Source organism: Nelumbo lutea, chromosome 1, assembly GCF_056320005.1.
Source record: "Nelumbo lutea isolate HS-2025 chromosome 1, American lotus-T2T, whole genome shotgun sequence".
NCBI lineage: Eukaryota > Viridiplantae > Streptophyta > Magnoliopsida > Proteales > Nelumbonaceae > Nelumbo > Nelumbo lutea.
Window position 1 is genome coordinate 163,497,490 of NC_142684.1, and position 17,794 is coordinate 163,515,283.

At 41.1% G+C, this 17,794-nt stretch overlaps 1 protein-coding gene across 5 annotated transcripts in view; it reads left to right on the top strand.

Annotated features, from left to right (window-relative positions):
- LOC148878854 (transcription factor EMB1444-like) overlaps positions 1-17,794 on the top strand; it is a 50,772-nt gene that overhangs the window by 16,928 nt on the left and 16,050 nt on the right. For 3 of the 5 annotated variants that reach the window (XM_088960219.1, XM_088960221.1, XM_088960220.1), the window contains 3 exons: positions 5,822-5,941; positions 6,015-7,199; positions 7,304-7,405. In XM_088960219.1, coding sequence (XP_088816345.1) covers positions 5,822-5,941; positions 6,015-7,199; positions 7,304-7,405 — 1,407 coding nt within the window. The remainder of the gene's footprint in view (positions 1-5,821; positions 5,942-6,014; positions 7,200-7,303; positions 7,406-17,794) is intronic. The other 2 variants (XR_016104030.1, XR_016104031.1) reach the window with 1 other exon arrangement.

Below are 17,794 nucleotides of genomic sequence, written 5' to 3' on the forward strand. Positions count from 1 at the left end.
TCATCCTCCCAGTCACTAGTAACAATTATGTCATCCAAATATACTATTAGGGTAGCCATTTTACCTTCTACCCTTTTTACAAACAGTGTGTGATCTGACTGACATTGCTTGTATCCCCTCTGCTGAACTGTAGTATGAAATCTGCTAAACCAAGCTCTTGGTGATTGCTTCAGCCCATATAAAGACTTCTTTAACTTGCACACTTTCTATTCACTTCCTTGAGCCAAAAAACCGGGGGGTTGAGCCATATAAACTTCCTCTTCAAGGTCACCATTCAAGAAGGCATTCTTGATATCGAGCTGATGTAGATCCCAATTCAGATTGGCAGCAAGAGAGAAAAGTACTCTAATAGAGTTCATTTTGGCAACAGGGGCAAAGGTTTCTGCATAATCAACTCCATATACTTGAGTAAAACCCTTTGCCACTAAACGAGCTTTATACCTCTGCACAGTTCCATTAGCCCCATGCTTAACAGTGAACACCCATTTACATCCAACTAGAACCTTACCCTTAGGGAGATCAACAAGTTCCCACGTGCCATTCTTATGAAGAGCATCAATTTCTTCCTTCATGGCATTTGTCCATTCTGGTACTGAGAGAGCTTCTGCCACATTCTTGGGAATAGGGATACTGTCAATGGAGGTAAGGAAGGCACGAAATGAAGGTTAGATGTTCTCATAGGAGACAAAGTTGGAAATGAGGTGTTTTGTGGTGCACAACCTAACACCTTTCCTGTGAGCAATAGGAAGGTCAAGATCATTAGCAACAGGGAGGTCAGGACTATCATTGGGAGTCAAGTTACCTGAGAGGGTATGATCTTCCCCCGAGGAGTTTGATGGCACTTGAGGTACAGCTTCTGGATTCTCCACAGATCTTGAACTTGGTTGGCCTCTATGACGACGAGAATAAACACGGAAAGGTGGAGGATCAGGAAGAGAAGGGGGAGAAGGAGAAGGATTAGGAAGAGGAGGAAGCTGAACCAGTTTCTCCTCATGCCTACACTCCCCCTGAGGAGAAACGGGAAAGAAGGGCTCATCTTCAAAGAAGGTAACATCCATGGAGACATAGAATCTCCGAGAAACAGGATCAAAGCAATGATACCCTTTTTGAGAGAATGAGTAGCCAAGAAATATGCACGGGATAGCACGAGAGTCCAATTTCCCCCGGGTGGGAGATAGGTTTTGGACAAAGCACCGACAACCAAAAACACGAGGAGGGATAGAAAGAAGAGGGGCCTTAGGAAAGATAAGCTGATGTGGGGCTTTGTACTCTAACCAACGAGAGGGCATTCGGTTAATGAGGTATGTAGAACAAAGGACAATCTCAAGCCAAAATCGTTTGGGAACATTCATGTGGAGTAGTAAACCCCGTGCCACTTCAAGGAGGTGTCGGTTCTTCCATTCAGCCACACCATTTTGTTGTGGCGTACGGGCACAAGAGCTCCGATGAAGAGAGCCATGTGAAGCAAAGAACTCCGTGAGGTCACTATGAAAAAACTCTTTTGCATTGTCTGACTGGAATATTTGAATCTCGGTTCTGAAATTGGGTGAAGACCATCCGCTGAAAATCTTGGATAGTTTTTGGTACTTCCTCACGGGCTCGCATTGGATATACCCAAGTGTATCTGGAATAATCGTCAATGAAGGTAATGAAGTACTTGTAGCCACTCTCAGAAGCTAAAGTAACAGGCCCCCACACATCAGAATGCACAATGTGAAAAGGAAACTCAGATTTACTATTTCTTTGAGGGAATTGAGTTCTACAATGCTTGCTTAACTGACTCATAGACTTTGTAACATGAAGGCCAGCCGTATTCTCCAGCATGTAGAGTCCATCAACCATACGACCCCTACCAATCGTCCTCCCCGAGGCCAGATCCTGAATCACACAATAGGTAGGGAAAAAGGTCATAGAACAGTTCATAGGGAATTTGTAATACTACTGACTGAGAACAAATTCATAGGGAATTTTGGAACATGAAGAACATCAGAAAGAGTAAGGCCGGGGGGAAGAGAGAGAGTTCCTTGACCAGCTATGGAAGTGTATGATCCATCAACTAGTCTCACTTTATCTCTTCCGGAAAGAGGGTGATAAGTTTGAAAGTAAGAGGACATACCAGTCATGTGTTTTGACGCTCCAGAATCGATGATCCATGGAGAGTCAAGGTTGTGTGAGGCAACATGGAAAGCAGTGGCAGAATTACCTAATACGGATGCAAAAGAGGTGGTGGAGTTTACAATATCCTCCCTTGGGTCTGATCCAGAGTAGCTGTGTTGGCTATATGGTGTTTGAGGTACAGTAGAAGTGGAGGGCTGAATCTTCCGAGAAACCATATTTGCCATGTGGTGTTTCTTGGTACCTTGTTGCCCGGGTCTTCTAATTACACCTGAGCCTTGCTTCTTAGGTAAATCCTGAACCCACTTTGGTTTCCCATGGAGATCCCAACAAGTATCTTTGGTGTGTCGGGGCCTCTGACAATTAGTGCACCACAATCTTTCCTTATTCATGATTCTAGGTTTAGAAGTACTCAAAAAACACAGGTACACTGCATTACAGAGCTGTTACAGTCCACAACTAGGCACTTGCTGATTTCCAGTTTCACAGAGAACCAAACACAAACACTGCAACTGCAGTACTAGGGGTTATCACCTACACTGTGTAGGAGTTCACAAAAAACACTATACGAACTGCACATGCAGTGTAACCAGGTCTGAAAGACCTACAGTTCACAACTTTGATACAATTTCTCAGCCCCCAAAAAAAGGCACAGTAGGAGCAGCAATACTAGTGGTGATTCACCACACCTAATCAGCTAATATCCACTTTCCAGGGCAGCCGAACAGTCACTCAAGTTCTAGGGTTCATCAACAGCCCCTTAGAGTGCAGACTAGGGCAACATACAATCGGAGGAAGGGGAACAGTCCCTAGTCAGATTCTGGAACATTAATAGTCGTGCAAGAAGCCATAAACAGGAAGAGAGAAAAAAAAATCTCAGTACCAGCAATAGGCAACACAGTCATCAGTCATGAACTCGAACTTCCCTTCAGGTCAGATTGCAATAGGCAGTTCAGTCATGAACTCAAACTCCCCTTCAGGTCAGAGTCTTCCTTCGAACATTTGGGATGGATTTCTACAGTCCTCTTAGCCGAAGCAACCCAGTTACCAGCAAAAAACATGTAGCCGAACCCTTTTTCTGTGCTAGGAAGTTGAACAGTCAGCAAACTTGTAGCAGAGCCCTACTCGGCAGTGAAGACTAACCGCAGCACTAGAAAAGCTTCCTCTTCCTTGTCTTCGAGCATCAGTACTATAGCTCCTTCGTAGCACAGGAGAGAGACCTCAGTTAGTTGTTTTCTAGGCCTGGACGAACCTGCTCTGATACCATGTTGAGCAGGAGGCCAAGAAGAAGAAGAAAAGAAGGAGAAAAGAAGAAGGAAGAAGGAGAAGAGGAAGAAGAATAAGAGGCGACTGAGTTAAGGCCTCAACAAAACTTAGCTTCAGTCGAGTGAAGCTTTGCATTTATACTATTCTGGCCATACATAACAATATGTCTATAGAATTACAAAAATACCCCTACTGGTACTAAGTCTGTGAACAGTGCATATATTACACCTGTTAACAAAACTCAAACACCCTGTTTCGTTCCACCAATTTTTTAAATGTCTCTACATCTTTAGTACTCTCTCATACAATTGTCTCCATAACATCAATTTCCTGCCATAGTGACTTCAACATGGAGTAATAAATTGCTACACTCTTCTCCCCCTGTCTCAGATTGTTCACATCACTCTTCAACTTATAAGCTCTTGCAACATATAACTTCTGTGAATATGTTTCTCTAACACTGTCCCAAATCTCCTTGGCTGAGGTCATCCAGAGCTAATGCTGACTTATATGGGGCAGCATAGAGTTGACCAACCACCCAATCACTATGTAGTTCTCTTGCATCCATTTCTCATATGCAGGGTCTATCTCTGTAGGTTTCACCTTACTACCTATGAGATACCCTAGTTTATCTCTACTGCAAACATAAATCCGTATGGACTATGCCCAAGCTAGATAATTGGTTCCATCTAGTTTAGTTGTGGTCACTTCAGTCAAAAAGGAATCTACCGGACCAACCCCGCATACCGGCATTTGCTTCATTTCACTTCCAGATTGCTCCATTGATGAAACGAAAAAAAAAACTAGGTTTTTAGTCTTTATAAACCTAACTAAGGTCAGTATAGTACCTGGAGATTCAAAAACTAGGGTTTCACTACACCTGGCTATCGGGGAGGAAGAGAAAAGAAGTAGCCACTCCTACCAGAGCTTCCCAACCTTATTCAAATCTCAACCACACACTTCTGGGGATCAAACTACACCTCCCAAGCCCTGAGCGCCACACCCGATCCTTCTCCTTAACCTATAACTTGAAATTTCAATAGTCAGCTAGGGTTTTGGGCAGAAAAATTATAGCTTCAATTCCTGGCAATTTTCGGCCAGATTCTAACTCTCCAAACCCTCTACAAACTAGGCAAATAGTCCTCTGATTGATCAGCGACTTATCTCTCCATACACTTCTAATCAAAGGGTGTATGGGAAAAAAGGAGAAAAAGAAAAGAAGAGGAAGAACTGCTCTGGTACCAAGATGTGAATCTGTCCTTCAAATCTGATACAAAACTGATTAAAAATAAGAAAAGTGAGAGAGAAACGAAGGTTACAGCAGAATAGAAGAAGAAGATGAAGAAGAAGAGAAAGAAGAAGAGAGTTCGATGGATACCTCTCTCCCTTCACTAATCTTTTATTAATCTTAATCAATTATCCTAATTATAAGTCTGCCCTTTAAGTGGGCGGCCAGCAAAGCAAGAACTTAATAGAAATTAAAATGAGGTTAACAGGCCCATTAACTCATAAAACAGATAGAACACTACTTAAACATAAAACAAATATTAGGGCCCATTCGGCCCAGTCTCTCTACATCTGTATAGTTAGAGTTGGATCTTGTTGTTAGATGTCTTTGAACTTGTACATTTTGCATTGAGAGAACTTTAATTTGAGGTCCTTTACTTCTCATTCACGTTTCGTGCATGTGCACAACATATTACAAACTCATTTTAAATGTATTGGCCAAAACTGATGCATGATTATCTCCAAGTACAGTATACATTCTTCTCAATACCTAGATTCCTTAGGCCAATAAAAAAAAAAAAACAAAAAAATCTAGGTGAATAAGCAGTTACAAATTCAGATCTTAGGTTTAAAATACAAGCACCTCAATTTTTGAAACCAACATAAATAAATGACAGACTCAGAATTGGGTATACTCACTTGGGGTTGGGGAGTGGACTATCAAGCTTTGATAATAATACCATTGATCTCTAAACATCAGAAAACCTCTGTCTGCCTCACATTCTATAAACCAATTGAGCTACTGGTTTAGCTCTAGCCTCTAGGTTATCTTTTATGGTGGTGAAGCTAGCAAGTTCTTGTGTGAACCTCAGGTTAAAATGGTTAACCTAAAACAAATGAGAAGAACTAAGAACTAAGCTCAGGTGATAGATTTAGTTAATCGTAAACAACCAGGTCTAACAGAGTGTGCCCCATAAAAATACACTGTTCAATAATGAAAATGCATTTAATTTATGTTTTCTATTATAAAGTTCTGTTAATAATTTCATTTTAACTGATGCTTCTCTGCACCTATATCATCAGCGATAACTCTGTTTCTTTTAAATCCTTTTCCATTTGGGTTGTTAAATTTTACATGCATATTTTGAACTCCTTTATTTTACTTAAATCTAGTTGTTCATTCTAATTGTTTCTTTTCTTGTGAGAGGAGCAGGTTATTGAAGATTTGGAGCTGGTAACCCATGTAAAGGATGTATTTTATTCACTTCAAAATTCCTGTATGGAATTTCTGGCCAATCCAATGCAAAATACGAAGATGGCCGCCTTATGTCCGGTATGTTACTTCATTTTATTTGGAATATTTTGTTATTGTAATATATATCCATCTGATGCAGCTGTCTTTCCAGTCAGAGATATCAGCTAAGTGCTTAGACAGAGTAGATAAAGCTGTCAAGAAAAGAAGTCAAGATTTTCATTCTCACTTGTTGCCATCTATTGGGAAACATTTAAATAATGTTGTTGCATTGCCTGGTCCCCATGGAAAAGAGGCAGTTGAAATGCTTGATGAACACATAGGAGTTAAATCCCCTATATTTATAGGCGATGAGAGTACTCAGTTTCTTTATCCAAGGTCCAGAATCTGCAGTTTGGATAACCAAAAAGAGGTGGATATGAAAATGTTCAAGAACAAAAAATACAGAGAGGAAATTAACAGGTGGAAGGATTGTGTTGGCTCAATACACAATGATGCATCAGTATCACAAGATTTACTCAATACAACAATAAATATTACAAAGCCCCTTCCTAAACCTGAAGGAGGTCGCCCTTTCTTGCCTCCAGATCTCCTTGAACCTGCAGTAGATATGGTTAAGTGTTTTGGAGTTCATCTTCAGAATAAGGAACTCCACATACCTGAGCCACTTGAAGTGCAACGAGGAAAAGGCTCAGAGGATAATATGAAGTTCAGGACTGAGATAAATTGCACAAATACTGTAGACAATTCACTTAAGTTCTCTACTGTCTGTGAGCTGCATGAAGCCCTTGGACCAGCTTTTAGGAGAGAGCAGCAGTGTTTTCCTTGGAATGAGGCTGAGGGGGCAGGAAGTGGTATTCCAATTGAGCTCCAAGAGGGAATGGATTATAACCAGTTTAAGTTAGAGAGTGGGTCAGAACATCTACTAGACGCAGTGGTTGCAAATGCTTGCCAGGGTACTAACAATGTTAAGAGTGACACATTTTGTAAATCAGCAGAGTCACTAATAACAACTAAAAAAATAAAAGAGCTTCCTTCCCACATTAAGCATCCTTGTACAGCAGGTGGACTGCCTGAATCTTCTGTTGAAGAGGATTCACATTGCAGCTTGGCTTCTACCTGGGGTTCAACAGAATCAAGGGTTGTAAGGTCACAAAAAGAATTATCATTGACAACTCTAAGTGCACATAGTGAGCAGTTGGAAAGGCAAGTAGAACCACCTAAAATAAATAGAAAGAGGACTAGACCTGGTGAAACTTGTAGGCCTAGGCCAAGGGATAGACAACTGATCCAAGATCGTGTCAAAGAGCTTCGAGAGCTTGTGCCTAATGGGTCCAAGGTAACCATTTTATATCCAGTCTCTGCTTGAGTTTTTTTGGTGAATGATGCATGCAAATACTTGTTCTTTCATATGGCACTGAAAATCTTGAGATGGTTGCACAGTGCAGTATCGATGCACTGCTGGAGCTCACAATCAAGCATTTGCTCTTTCTTCAGAGTGTCACTAAGCATGCTGATAAGCTAAGGAGATGTGCTGAATCAAAGGTAAACATTTAAATTCTTAAATTCCTCTGTGATTCAACTTTTCAACTGAAAAATGGCCTTTATTTGATGATTGAAGAACCTGTGTAAATTAAACATGTTATTAGAATGAGACTAATTGCATCACTTGGGGTGAGGAGAGATAAAGTTGAAATAAATGAGTATCCTCTGCCAATGGTTTTGTAACTTATAATTTTACCTGTTTCATTCTCTGTCTGCTTCGCTTGGGTTAAACCTTGATATATTAGTATCTGTGCCAACCTGACTAGTTGATATAATGTCTATGTTCCACAAAGAGTTTTGTGCAGATGTGCTATTTTTAATTAGTCTTGTTTTATGCCCTAGCAATTAGAGGGAAGGTTTTAGATATTGATACATGTCTGATAAGGTCATATTTAAAATTTAAAATATTTGATTTGAATTTTGAAAATTTCTACTCCATATTTAATGTCTGTTAATGAACCTGTTAAAACTTCCTTCAATGACCATTAATATAACCTTTTTAACATATTTAAAAGTCTATTTAATGCCTATTAATATATCTATTTAAATTACATTTAAAACCTCCAACATATTTACTGCTTATTGGCACTTCTATTCTAAACTTGTGTACAAAAATTATATGTAGTGGCAAGGATTCAAACCTGGGTTGCTTACCTGAGAAGTAGCAGTGGCAATTGGGCGGGTTGGGTTGGGTTGGGTTTGGTTTGGGTTGAGTTTCAACCCAACCCATCTAACCCGCCAACCCATTAATGACCCAGTTATATAAACTTAAATGGGTTGGGTTCAACCCAAACCCGCTTTAACCCAGTCCAACCCGCCCAAACCCATTAATCTTATATTTATGTACTTAAAACAAAAAACTAACTCCCTCTTGATAAATAAGTTGGTCATAGCTTGGTGGTAATAGTAGTTGCTATTTACACAAGTGGTGAAGGTTCAAATCACATTACATGCATGTTATTTTTACACAAGCTACGAAGCCAGTTGACTATGCCTGGGTTTCAGGCTTGACTGAACCACTTAGGTTCAAACTGGTAATTGGATTGTTTTTGAGCTAATCACATCAAGAGCGGTTGAACCGTTTAGATCCGGATCAGTCTGGTCGGACCAAACCGGACCGGTTCAGTCAATGGCAGATTGACTTGGACTGGCCCATATCAGGTTTGTGCTCGGGTTTGGGACCAAACCGACTGGCCTGAAGTGGTTCAAAAGAAGTAAATCAAACATGTTCAGATTCGGGTCGGGTTGTACAGATACGAGCCAGAGCGGACAATCCAAAACTAGGGAAAACAAGTGGGGCAGATTTTGGGTCGGACCAGAACAAACCATCCCGTCCGTCACAGTTTCAAATTCGGGTCGACCCAGATCGGCCTGCCCTGGGTCAGGTCAGGTTCGGTCTAGGCTGACCAACCCAAGCGAATCGAACCGAGGTGATCAGGTCTGTTCATATTTAGACCAAGTTGAGCTGGTCCAAACTCGGGTCAAGTTGATTTGGATTTATGTCAATTTGGGTGAAGTGTGTTGATTCAAGACAAAACTAATTTTAGTCAATAATTAATAGAAAATTAATGCATTAATTATAAATTATTTCATTCAAATGAAGAAAATTAAAAAAAATGGCTAACGAATTAATACTTACATCTTTAGTGGTTAACCCAATGGTTACCCACAACCCAACCCATTTAAATTGACCCAATGGGTGATCAACCCATTTCCAACCCGCCAAATAAATGGGGGGTTGGGTGAAAAATTGCCACCCCTATGGCCCCACTGAGAAGTAAGAGTTTTTACAACTACACAATAGGTGATCATGGGTCGAGCCGGGTTTAGCAATTAGCACTAATGATAAGTGCTTTAACCTAGGCCCAGGTCTAGCCTAGCCCACACTGGCACACCCCAAGTCTAGTTTGCAAGCCCAAGCCCGGCCCTACATGGGCTCAAGCCGGGCTTATGGCTTTCCAAGCCTATGACATCAAATAATAAAAATTTAATTATTTAAATTTTTAATTTTAAATTAAATTAATATATGCAAAAAAAATATGGCACAAGCCCAAGGCAAATTGGGCTTGGCTAAGCTTTGGGCCAATGGACAAGAAAAGGCATGGGCCTCATTTAATTCTTAGAGTTGGTTTGGCTTGGCTTACCTATCCTTTTATAGATGAAGGCAAGACCTCCATTCCCATTCTTGAGCAATGTGGGACTTGGATTCACTAAATAATGAGTGCTGCCAGTGAGTGTTTTTCCAAGTCCCACATTGCTTAGGCAATTAGAATGAAGCCTAGGAGGACAACTTACATACTTGAGTTGGCTTAAGTGTTCACACATGTATTGACATGTGTCAACTAATTAATATTTATTTATATGTTAAAACTTAAAATTTTTATATCTTATATAAAATAATAAACATTTAGTATAAAATAAAATATATTTGTATATATATAACAAATATAATATAATGCTATAATATATATTTAAAAATACATATTATATTATATTGCGAGCTGGGCCAAGGCCACTAGGCCTGAGTTGGGCTTGAAGTGTTGGTCTCAAGCCCGACCCAAAATTTTCTAGGCTTGATGCGGGCCCGGGCTGATCCGGGCTTGCACACAAAAACTTGGGCCTAGGCTTGGGAATTTGCGGGTTGGGCCAAGTTTCTGGGCCGGGCCAAGAATGATCACACCCACTACACAATATTACAATAACACATGAAAATAAAATATTCTAAATTTTATCTTTTTAAATAACCTTTCATGAATTTTCTCTTATTAGCACTAAATCATCCAAAAATTAGAAAAGAAAGAAAATAATTAATTAATCACTAAAATTGGTATTTTTAAATAGCGATGATATTTATAAAAGATTTACAAATAAAAAAAAATAAGTATCACCAAAATTTGTAATTCAAAGTATTAATAAGCTTTATTTCAGTTTCCTAACTCCTAAGATATAATGCATATTTCAATTCTTCAACCATTTTACAGAATTTTGCAATTATGTCCTGATAATTTATACTTCACATTGTTGGTTCGGCTGATATGTTATTCTCTTGTCTGGGCTGGGTATTAGAGTCTCTAGTTAATGGGCCTTAGTAACTGGGCCTAATTGTATCTTGTGTTTTATTAGACTGGGTGTCCCATCACTAATCAGGGGCATCCTGGTCCTTTCATGTAAATTATGTATTGCTCTTATATTAGTGAACAGGGCCGGCTGATGAATAGTGCCCATTCGAACACATCAGACTCTCCTCTCTTCTTCCACTTTTTATTCTTCTCAGCTCTCTCAACAGGTTCAGTTCGGCAAACATGGTATCAGAGCTCTAGGTCTGGTCGTAGAACACCTCTCTTGCCTGGTTACAGTAGCTGTCTCACACTTCTCTCTCTATCTTGGTACTGCAAAGAAACCCTAGGTCTGGTCGTAGAACACAACAGAACTTATGCCACCGGGGTTTCCCTGGGTTGTAGGGTCCAAGGGGAGTTAGTCCCAGTAGTTGATGCCCTAAGAGATACATAGAGCAAGGTGTAGCCATTCGGCTAAGTGAGATCTGTGTAAAACAGATCTAGAAGAGAGGACTGATTTCAGCAGTCCTAGAGCAGTTTGTGGGTGAAGGTTAACCTGCGATAGCAGTGATTGGTGTGTGGTAGAAGCCACAACAGCTAGGTTAGGGTTGCGACAACAGTGGCCAAACACAGCAGAGTTTTTTTTTGGCTCGGCACTTCAACTGTAAGTGGCAGCTTGCGACAGCAGTGAGTGGGGCAGTACAGCAGAGTGGGAAGGGTATTACAGCCCTAAAACAGACCCTCAGTTCTGAGATTACAGTGCTGGAAGGTCCGGAAGTCTGAAGAGGTTTCACATAACCTGTGTGACAGTTTTGATACTCTTGCAAGTCGGAGAAGATGTCTTCCATATCTGGGGAAGTTTCTTCTAGAGATATTAGGACTAGTGGGAGGTCTCCTAATCTGGAGAACCCTAATTTGCACAGCCTACAGATAACGTGTGTTACTTGATGAATACAACTTTAGGGAGTGGTCTGTTTCGGCCATGCTATTTATCACATCCCGGTATCTTACGGGTTATTTGGACGGGCAGAAGAAAGAACCCGAAATAGGGAGTGCTGAATATGCTGTTTGGAGAAGAGAGAATGCTACAGTCATGTCCTGGCTGCTTGCTTCAATGTCTCCCAGGGTAGCTAGGACGGTTCAACACTTCTCCACAGCTGCCAAGATATGGGAGAAGGTGTCTAAGACCTATGGGCAGAAAAAGAATAATGCCCGAATCTATAGACTGAATCAAGATATTACTGCCCTGAAGCAGGGAGACATGAGTGTTGCTACATACTTTGCTACATTAGAAGGATTGTGGGAAGAGCTGGATCACCACCTCATCATAGACTGGGAGAATGCCAGAGATAAGGAGAAACACGACAAACAAGTTGAAGAGGGTAGAGCATTCAAATTTTCGGCTGGCCTAGATCCGGTATATAAGAACATAAGGTCCCAAATTCTGGGAAGAGATGAGATGCCTGATCTACATCATGTCTACTATCTTGTGAGAAATGAAGAGGTGAGAAGAAAGAAGATGCAAGTTGATGCCCAGACTAAACCAGTAGAGCAGTCTATAGAACATTCAACTCTCATTTCTACAAGCCAAAGGGGGAACAAGTTCTCTGACAAGAGACACCTAAGGTGCACTCACTGTGGGGGAGAAAAACATGTGAAAGAGAACTGTTGGGTTCTCTACCCTCATTTGAAACCAACAGCATTGAGGAAAGAGAAGAAGCACCAGAAGGGCCATTCGGCAAGTGGGAACCTAGCAGCAAGTCACAGTGGTGGAGGTTCTAAACACTCATCCACAGTTGCTTCCTCTTCTTCGGGACAAACTACCAGTTCCCAAGGACATGGGCTTATGGATTTCACAGTTGATGAGGTAGAGGTACTTAGCCGGGCACTGGCCCGCCTAAGGACAAATTCTCTTGCTTCCACCTCCCTTTCCAGATCAGGTATTGTTTCAGCCTTTAGTGCAACTAGTTCCATTGATCCAGCCTCCTGGATTATTGATTCCGGTGCAACTGACCACATGACTCACATGCCTTCCTTATTCTCTTCCTATCATTTAATGTCTGGTCAAGACAAGATGAAGGTTGTTGATGGTTCCCTCTCTACCATATCTGAGAAAGGAGTGGTTGACCTAAGCAAGGACATCTCCCTCAAATCTGTCTTACATGTTCCCAGTTTCTCTTCAAATCTTTTATTTGTTTCAAAACTTACCAAGAACTTGAATTGTAGCATAACCTTTTTTCCTACCCATTGTGTTTTTCAGGACAGTTTGACGAAGAGAACGATTGGGAGCGGTCATGAGCGAGGAGGCCTCTACTACCTGGATGTAGACATCAGTTCAGTCCTTCAAACATCTACTACTAGTGGTCAATGTAATGTGGAGTCATTATCTAAGATGCACCTGTGGCATGCTAGAATAGGTCATTTATAGTTCTCGTCATTGGAAATGTTGTTTCCGGAATTGTTTCAAGGTGTGTCAAGTCAAAAGTTAGTCTATGAAGTCTGTCAATTATCAAAACAATGTAGAATTGTGTACTCAATTTCTAGTAATGAAATTCAAGCACCTTTTGACTTAATGCATTCTGATGTTTGGGGTCCTTCTCCCATTGTTTCTGTGGATGGCTATCGATACTTTATCAGTTTTATTGACCACTATTCTCGATGCACATGGATCTACTTATTAAAGATACGAGATGAAGTGTCGCGGGTAACCATGGCATTTTGCAAAATGATTGAAACACAATTTGGCAAGAAAATCAAGCAATTTAGGTCAGATAATGCTGCTGAATATTTCGAAATATCCTTAAACTTGTTTATGGAGGATGCGGGAATGATTCACCAGTCATCTTGTGCTAGTACCCCCCAACAGAATGGGGTTGCTGAGCGCAAGAATAGACACTTATTGGAGACTGCACGAGCTTTATTATTTCAGCACAAGGTTCCAAAAGGCTATTGGTCTCAGGCAATCCTCACTGCATCATATCTGATAAACCGAATGCCATCTAAGGTCTTGGGAATGAAGACTCCATTTTCGGTTCTTTGCCCTCCCTGTTTTTTCTCTTCCACTGAGGGTCTTTGGGTGTGTATGCTTCATACATGTCAAGGATCCAAAGAAGACAAAACTAAATCCTCGATCTACAAAGGGAATCTTCTTGGGTTATTCTCCTACTTAGAAGGGATACAAGTGTTATGATCTAGTCACCAAGAAAAGATATGTCACAAAAGATGTGGTGTTCTTTGAGTCTCAATCCTACTTTCAATCTTCCTTGGATCCTCTTCAGGGGAAGACTAGTAGGATGGAAGAGGACCCTCTGGTTGATTCTTTTATTCCCCATTTCTTTGTGCCCCTCTCTGCCTCGGATCTTCCATCTTCTCCTCTTGATCCTCCTAGTTGTGGTATCCCAGGTGAATCTAGTAAGGCTCTCATTGGCCCAGCTACTACTAGTGATGTGGAAAATGTTACTAAAGGCTTCAATAGGCAGCAAAAGATATCAGAGTTACCTACAATAGAAGGAAGAAGAGCCCTCCAACACATGACAACAACCAATTGGACTCGGATCAACCTGTCTCAGTAACTCAAGGTAATCCTATCAATTCCTCTGATTTGGATCTTCCAATTGCACTTCGTAAATCTACTCGTTCTTGTACTATCAGATACCCTATTGCAGATTTTGTGTCTTACTCACACTTGTCCCCTAGTTCTTGTTCTTTTGTGTCTGCTCTCTCTTTTGTGCATGTTCCTACTAGGTACTCTGAGGTTGTGTCTGACCCAAGGTGGAAAGAGGCTATGAATGAAGAAATGAAGGCCTTGATGAAAGCAAGAACTTGGGAACTAGTAGATCTACCAGAAGGGAAAGGTATTGTTGGATGCAAGTGGGTGTTCACCGTGAAGCATAGGGAGGACGGGTCCATTGAAAGATACAAGGCTATACTCGTGGCAAAGGGGTTTACTCAAAAGAAAGGAGTTGACTACAAAGAAACATTTGCTCCCGTAGCAAAACTCAACACTATCAAAGTCCTCTCATTAGCTGCAAACTTCTCGTGGGTGCTTCATCAGCTGGATGTGAAGAATGCTTTTTTAAATGGTGATCTACATGAGGAGGTATTCATGGATCCTCCACCAGGTTATGAATTTCGCAGAAAAGTGTGTAGACTGAGAAAGGCACTATATGGCCTTAAACAGTCCCCTCGTGCCTGGTTTAAGAAGCTATGTGGAGCCATGAAGAAAGGTGGTTATACTCAAAGCGGGGCAGATCATACTCTATTTATAAAGAAGAGGAATGGAAAAATTACTACTCTTATCGTCTATGTAGATGATATGGTAATTACTAGGGATGATAAGGAGGAGATCAACAGATTGAAGGAGGTCCTAGCTGCTGAATTTGAAATCAAAGACCTGGGTCAACTGAGGTACTTCCTAGGGATTGAAGTTGCTAGATCCAAAGAGGGCATCTATATATGTCAACGGAAATACATCCTTGATCTTCTACAAGAGACAGGCATGTTGGGGTGCAGGCTTGCAGATACTCCAATAGAACCGAATCATGGTCTACAGGAGTCAGTGGGAGAGGACTACCCTGATAAGGAGAGATACCAGAAGTTAGTGGGGAAGTTAATTTACATGTCCCTCACTCGTCTCGACATTGCTTATGCCGTTCATGTTGTCAGCCAGTTTATGCACAATCCCAAAATTCCTCACATGAAGGCTGTAGAAAGAATCCTCAGATATTTGAAGTCTTGCCCTAGGAAAGGGATTTTGTTTAGAAAAAACAATAGAATTGAAGTTGAAGGATATACTGATGCAGATTGGGCTAGTTCTGTGGGTGACAGAAAGTTAACTTCAGGTTACTGCACTTTTGTTGGGGGAAATCTAGTTACATGGAGAATTTAAAAACAAAATGTTGTTGCAAGGTCTAGTGCAGAGGCAGAATATCGAGCTATGGCTCATGGTGTTGCAGAACTGTTGTGGCTTAAAATTCTTCTTGGTGAACTGGGAGTGAAGACTGAGTGTCCTCTCAAGTTGTACTGCGACAACAAGGCTGCTATCAACATTGCAAATAACCTAGTGCAACATGATAGAACAAAACATATTGAGATAGACCGCCATTTTGTTAGAGAAAGAATAGTCACAGGATAACTCTGCATTCCTTACACTCCCTTAGAGATGCAAATTGCAGATGTTTTAACTAAAGGGCTAACCACAGTGAAATTTTTGGACTTACTGGGCAAGTTAAACATGATTGACATCCATGCTTAGCTTGAGGGGGAGTGTTGGTTCGGCTGATATGTTGTTATTCTCTTGTCTGGGCTGGGTATTAGAGTCTCTAGTTAATGGGCCTTAGTAACTGGGCCTAATTGTATCTTGTGTTTTATTAGACTGGGTGTCCCATCACTAATCAGGGGCATCCTGGTCCTTTCATGTAAATTTTGTATTGCTCTTATATTAGTGAACAAGGCCGGCTGATGAATAGTGCCCATTCGAACACATCAGATTCTCCTCTCTTCTTCTTCCACTTCTTCTTCTCAGCTCTCTCAACAGGTTCAGTTCGGCAAACACACAAACTATAATAAATGATTTTTTACAATGTTGAAAGACTTGGACCTCTCACTCAAACCAAAAAGGCCATTGGCTCATGGGTCAAGTGTAGGACTGCAACTTAGGCTGGGTTAGCCCGAATCCAACTTGAACCCAGCCTGGAAAACTAGGGTTGGGTTGGGTTAAAGATCGGGTTAGGGTTGGGGTTGAAAAGTATGAACCCAACTAAACTTTGGGTTGGGTTCGGGTTGAGGTTTTGACCAACCTAAACCCAAATTAACTTCATATTTGCATCTATAAATATTATATAAATATGTATTGTTAGAGTTAGCCGAATAAGGGTAGATTAGTCAACTCACCTTGGTTAAGTTATGAGCTTATGTGGCAGTCTTATTAGAGGTTCTCTGTCCCATACTTAAGTAGGGGCAGTTTAGTCCTTGTACATTTAATTAGAAGCCTAATCACTATTAAGAGGTCGACTGATAGGGTTTAGCTATCAGGTTCGACAGTTCTTTCATCTTCTTCTTCTTCTTCTCCTTCTCTTTCTTCTTCTCCTTACTGGTTCGGACTACTGTAGCTACAGTAGAAACATGGTATTAGAGCGTGACAACTTCAGTTCGTGACCTGTTTCAGTTCGTGACAACTTCAGTTCGTGCTTCAGTTCTCTCATTTTCTTCTCTGGGCTGTCAATGGAGAAAAGTGGTTCGTCCCAGGCCTGAAACATCACAGATCTTCTTTTTTCTGGTGCACAGAACCTCCTTTCCTAAGAAAACAACTTCAGCAGTGAATGGTTGGCTGAAGCTCTCAAACGAAGGTTGGTTATCTCTCCTCTGTGTGCTGTTGGTATTTCTGGGTTGAAAATCTTCAAGAACTTGAGAGGACTGATCAGAACCTAGAGAACTAGGTTGGTTGTTGCCCTGGTTCTTGGAAAAATTCCAAGAACAGGCTGTGTTTACAGTGACCAAATGGTGTAAGGGCTGCTACTGTAGGTGGCTGAATGGTGCAAGGTGTAATGCAATGGTACTAGTTGAGTTTTTGTTGGTCTTGTGGTGCCCTCTTAAAAGCATTAAAGCAGGTCTGTATTGTGTGTGACAGCTATGGCTGTGTGGTGGTGCTTGTGATGCACAAACTCTGTTGAGTAGTTGTAAGAGAGCTTGCATGTGGTTAGTAAGTGCTGAATTAATGTCGGTGTAGTCTGTGTTTTTTTTGTGAAATCAGTAGTGGTGTGGATAAGAACAAAGGCGTGTGTATCTATCATTGTGTTTAGGGACTGTTGTAGGTTCTGGAACATCAAACTCTTGACAGCAGCACTTGGTTGGTGATTGGGAATTCAGATTAGAGGCAGCATTGAAAGAGTATCATGGCAGCAATGGGAGATGGCTATAGTGGTTAGAAACCTAGTGTGGTGGTTTCCTCTGACTATCTAGGTGTACAAATGACCTCAATTAAACTGAATGGTGAGAACTATGTTCCATGGGCCAAGTCGGTGGAAGTTTTCTCAAGGCAAAGAGAAAAGTGAAGCATGTGAAAGAAGATAAACCACCGGCTGACTCTCCAGGGTTTGATGATTGGGAACAGGAAGATACTCAAATCATGACATGGCTATGGAACAGTATGGAACTGAAAATAAGTGCCAACTTCATGTTCTTAGGTACAGCTAAGGACATATGGGAACATGCCAAGAAGTTGTATTCTGGGCAAGATAATACTACAAGGGTATATCAGTTCTATCAGGAGTACTTTGGTCTGCAACAAGGAAATAAAACCCTAGAAGAGTACTATGCCAGTATGAAGAACCTC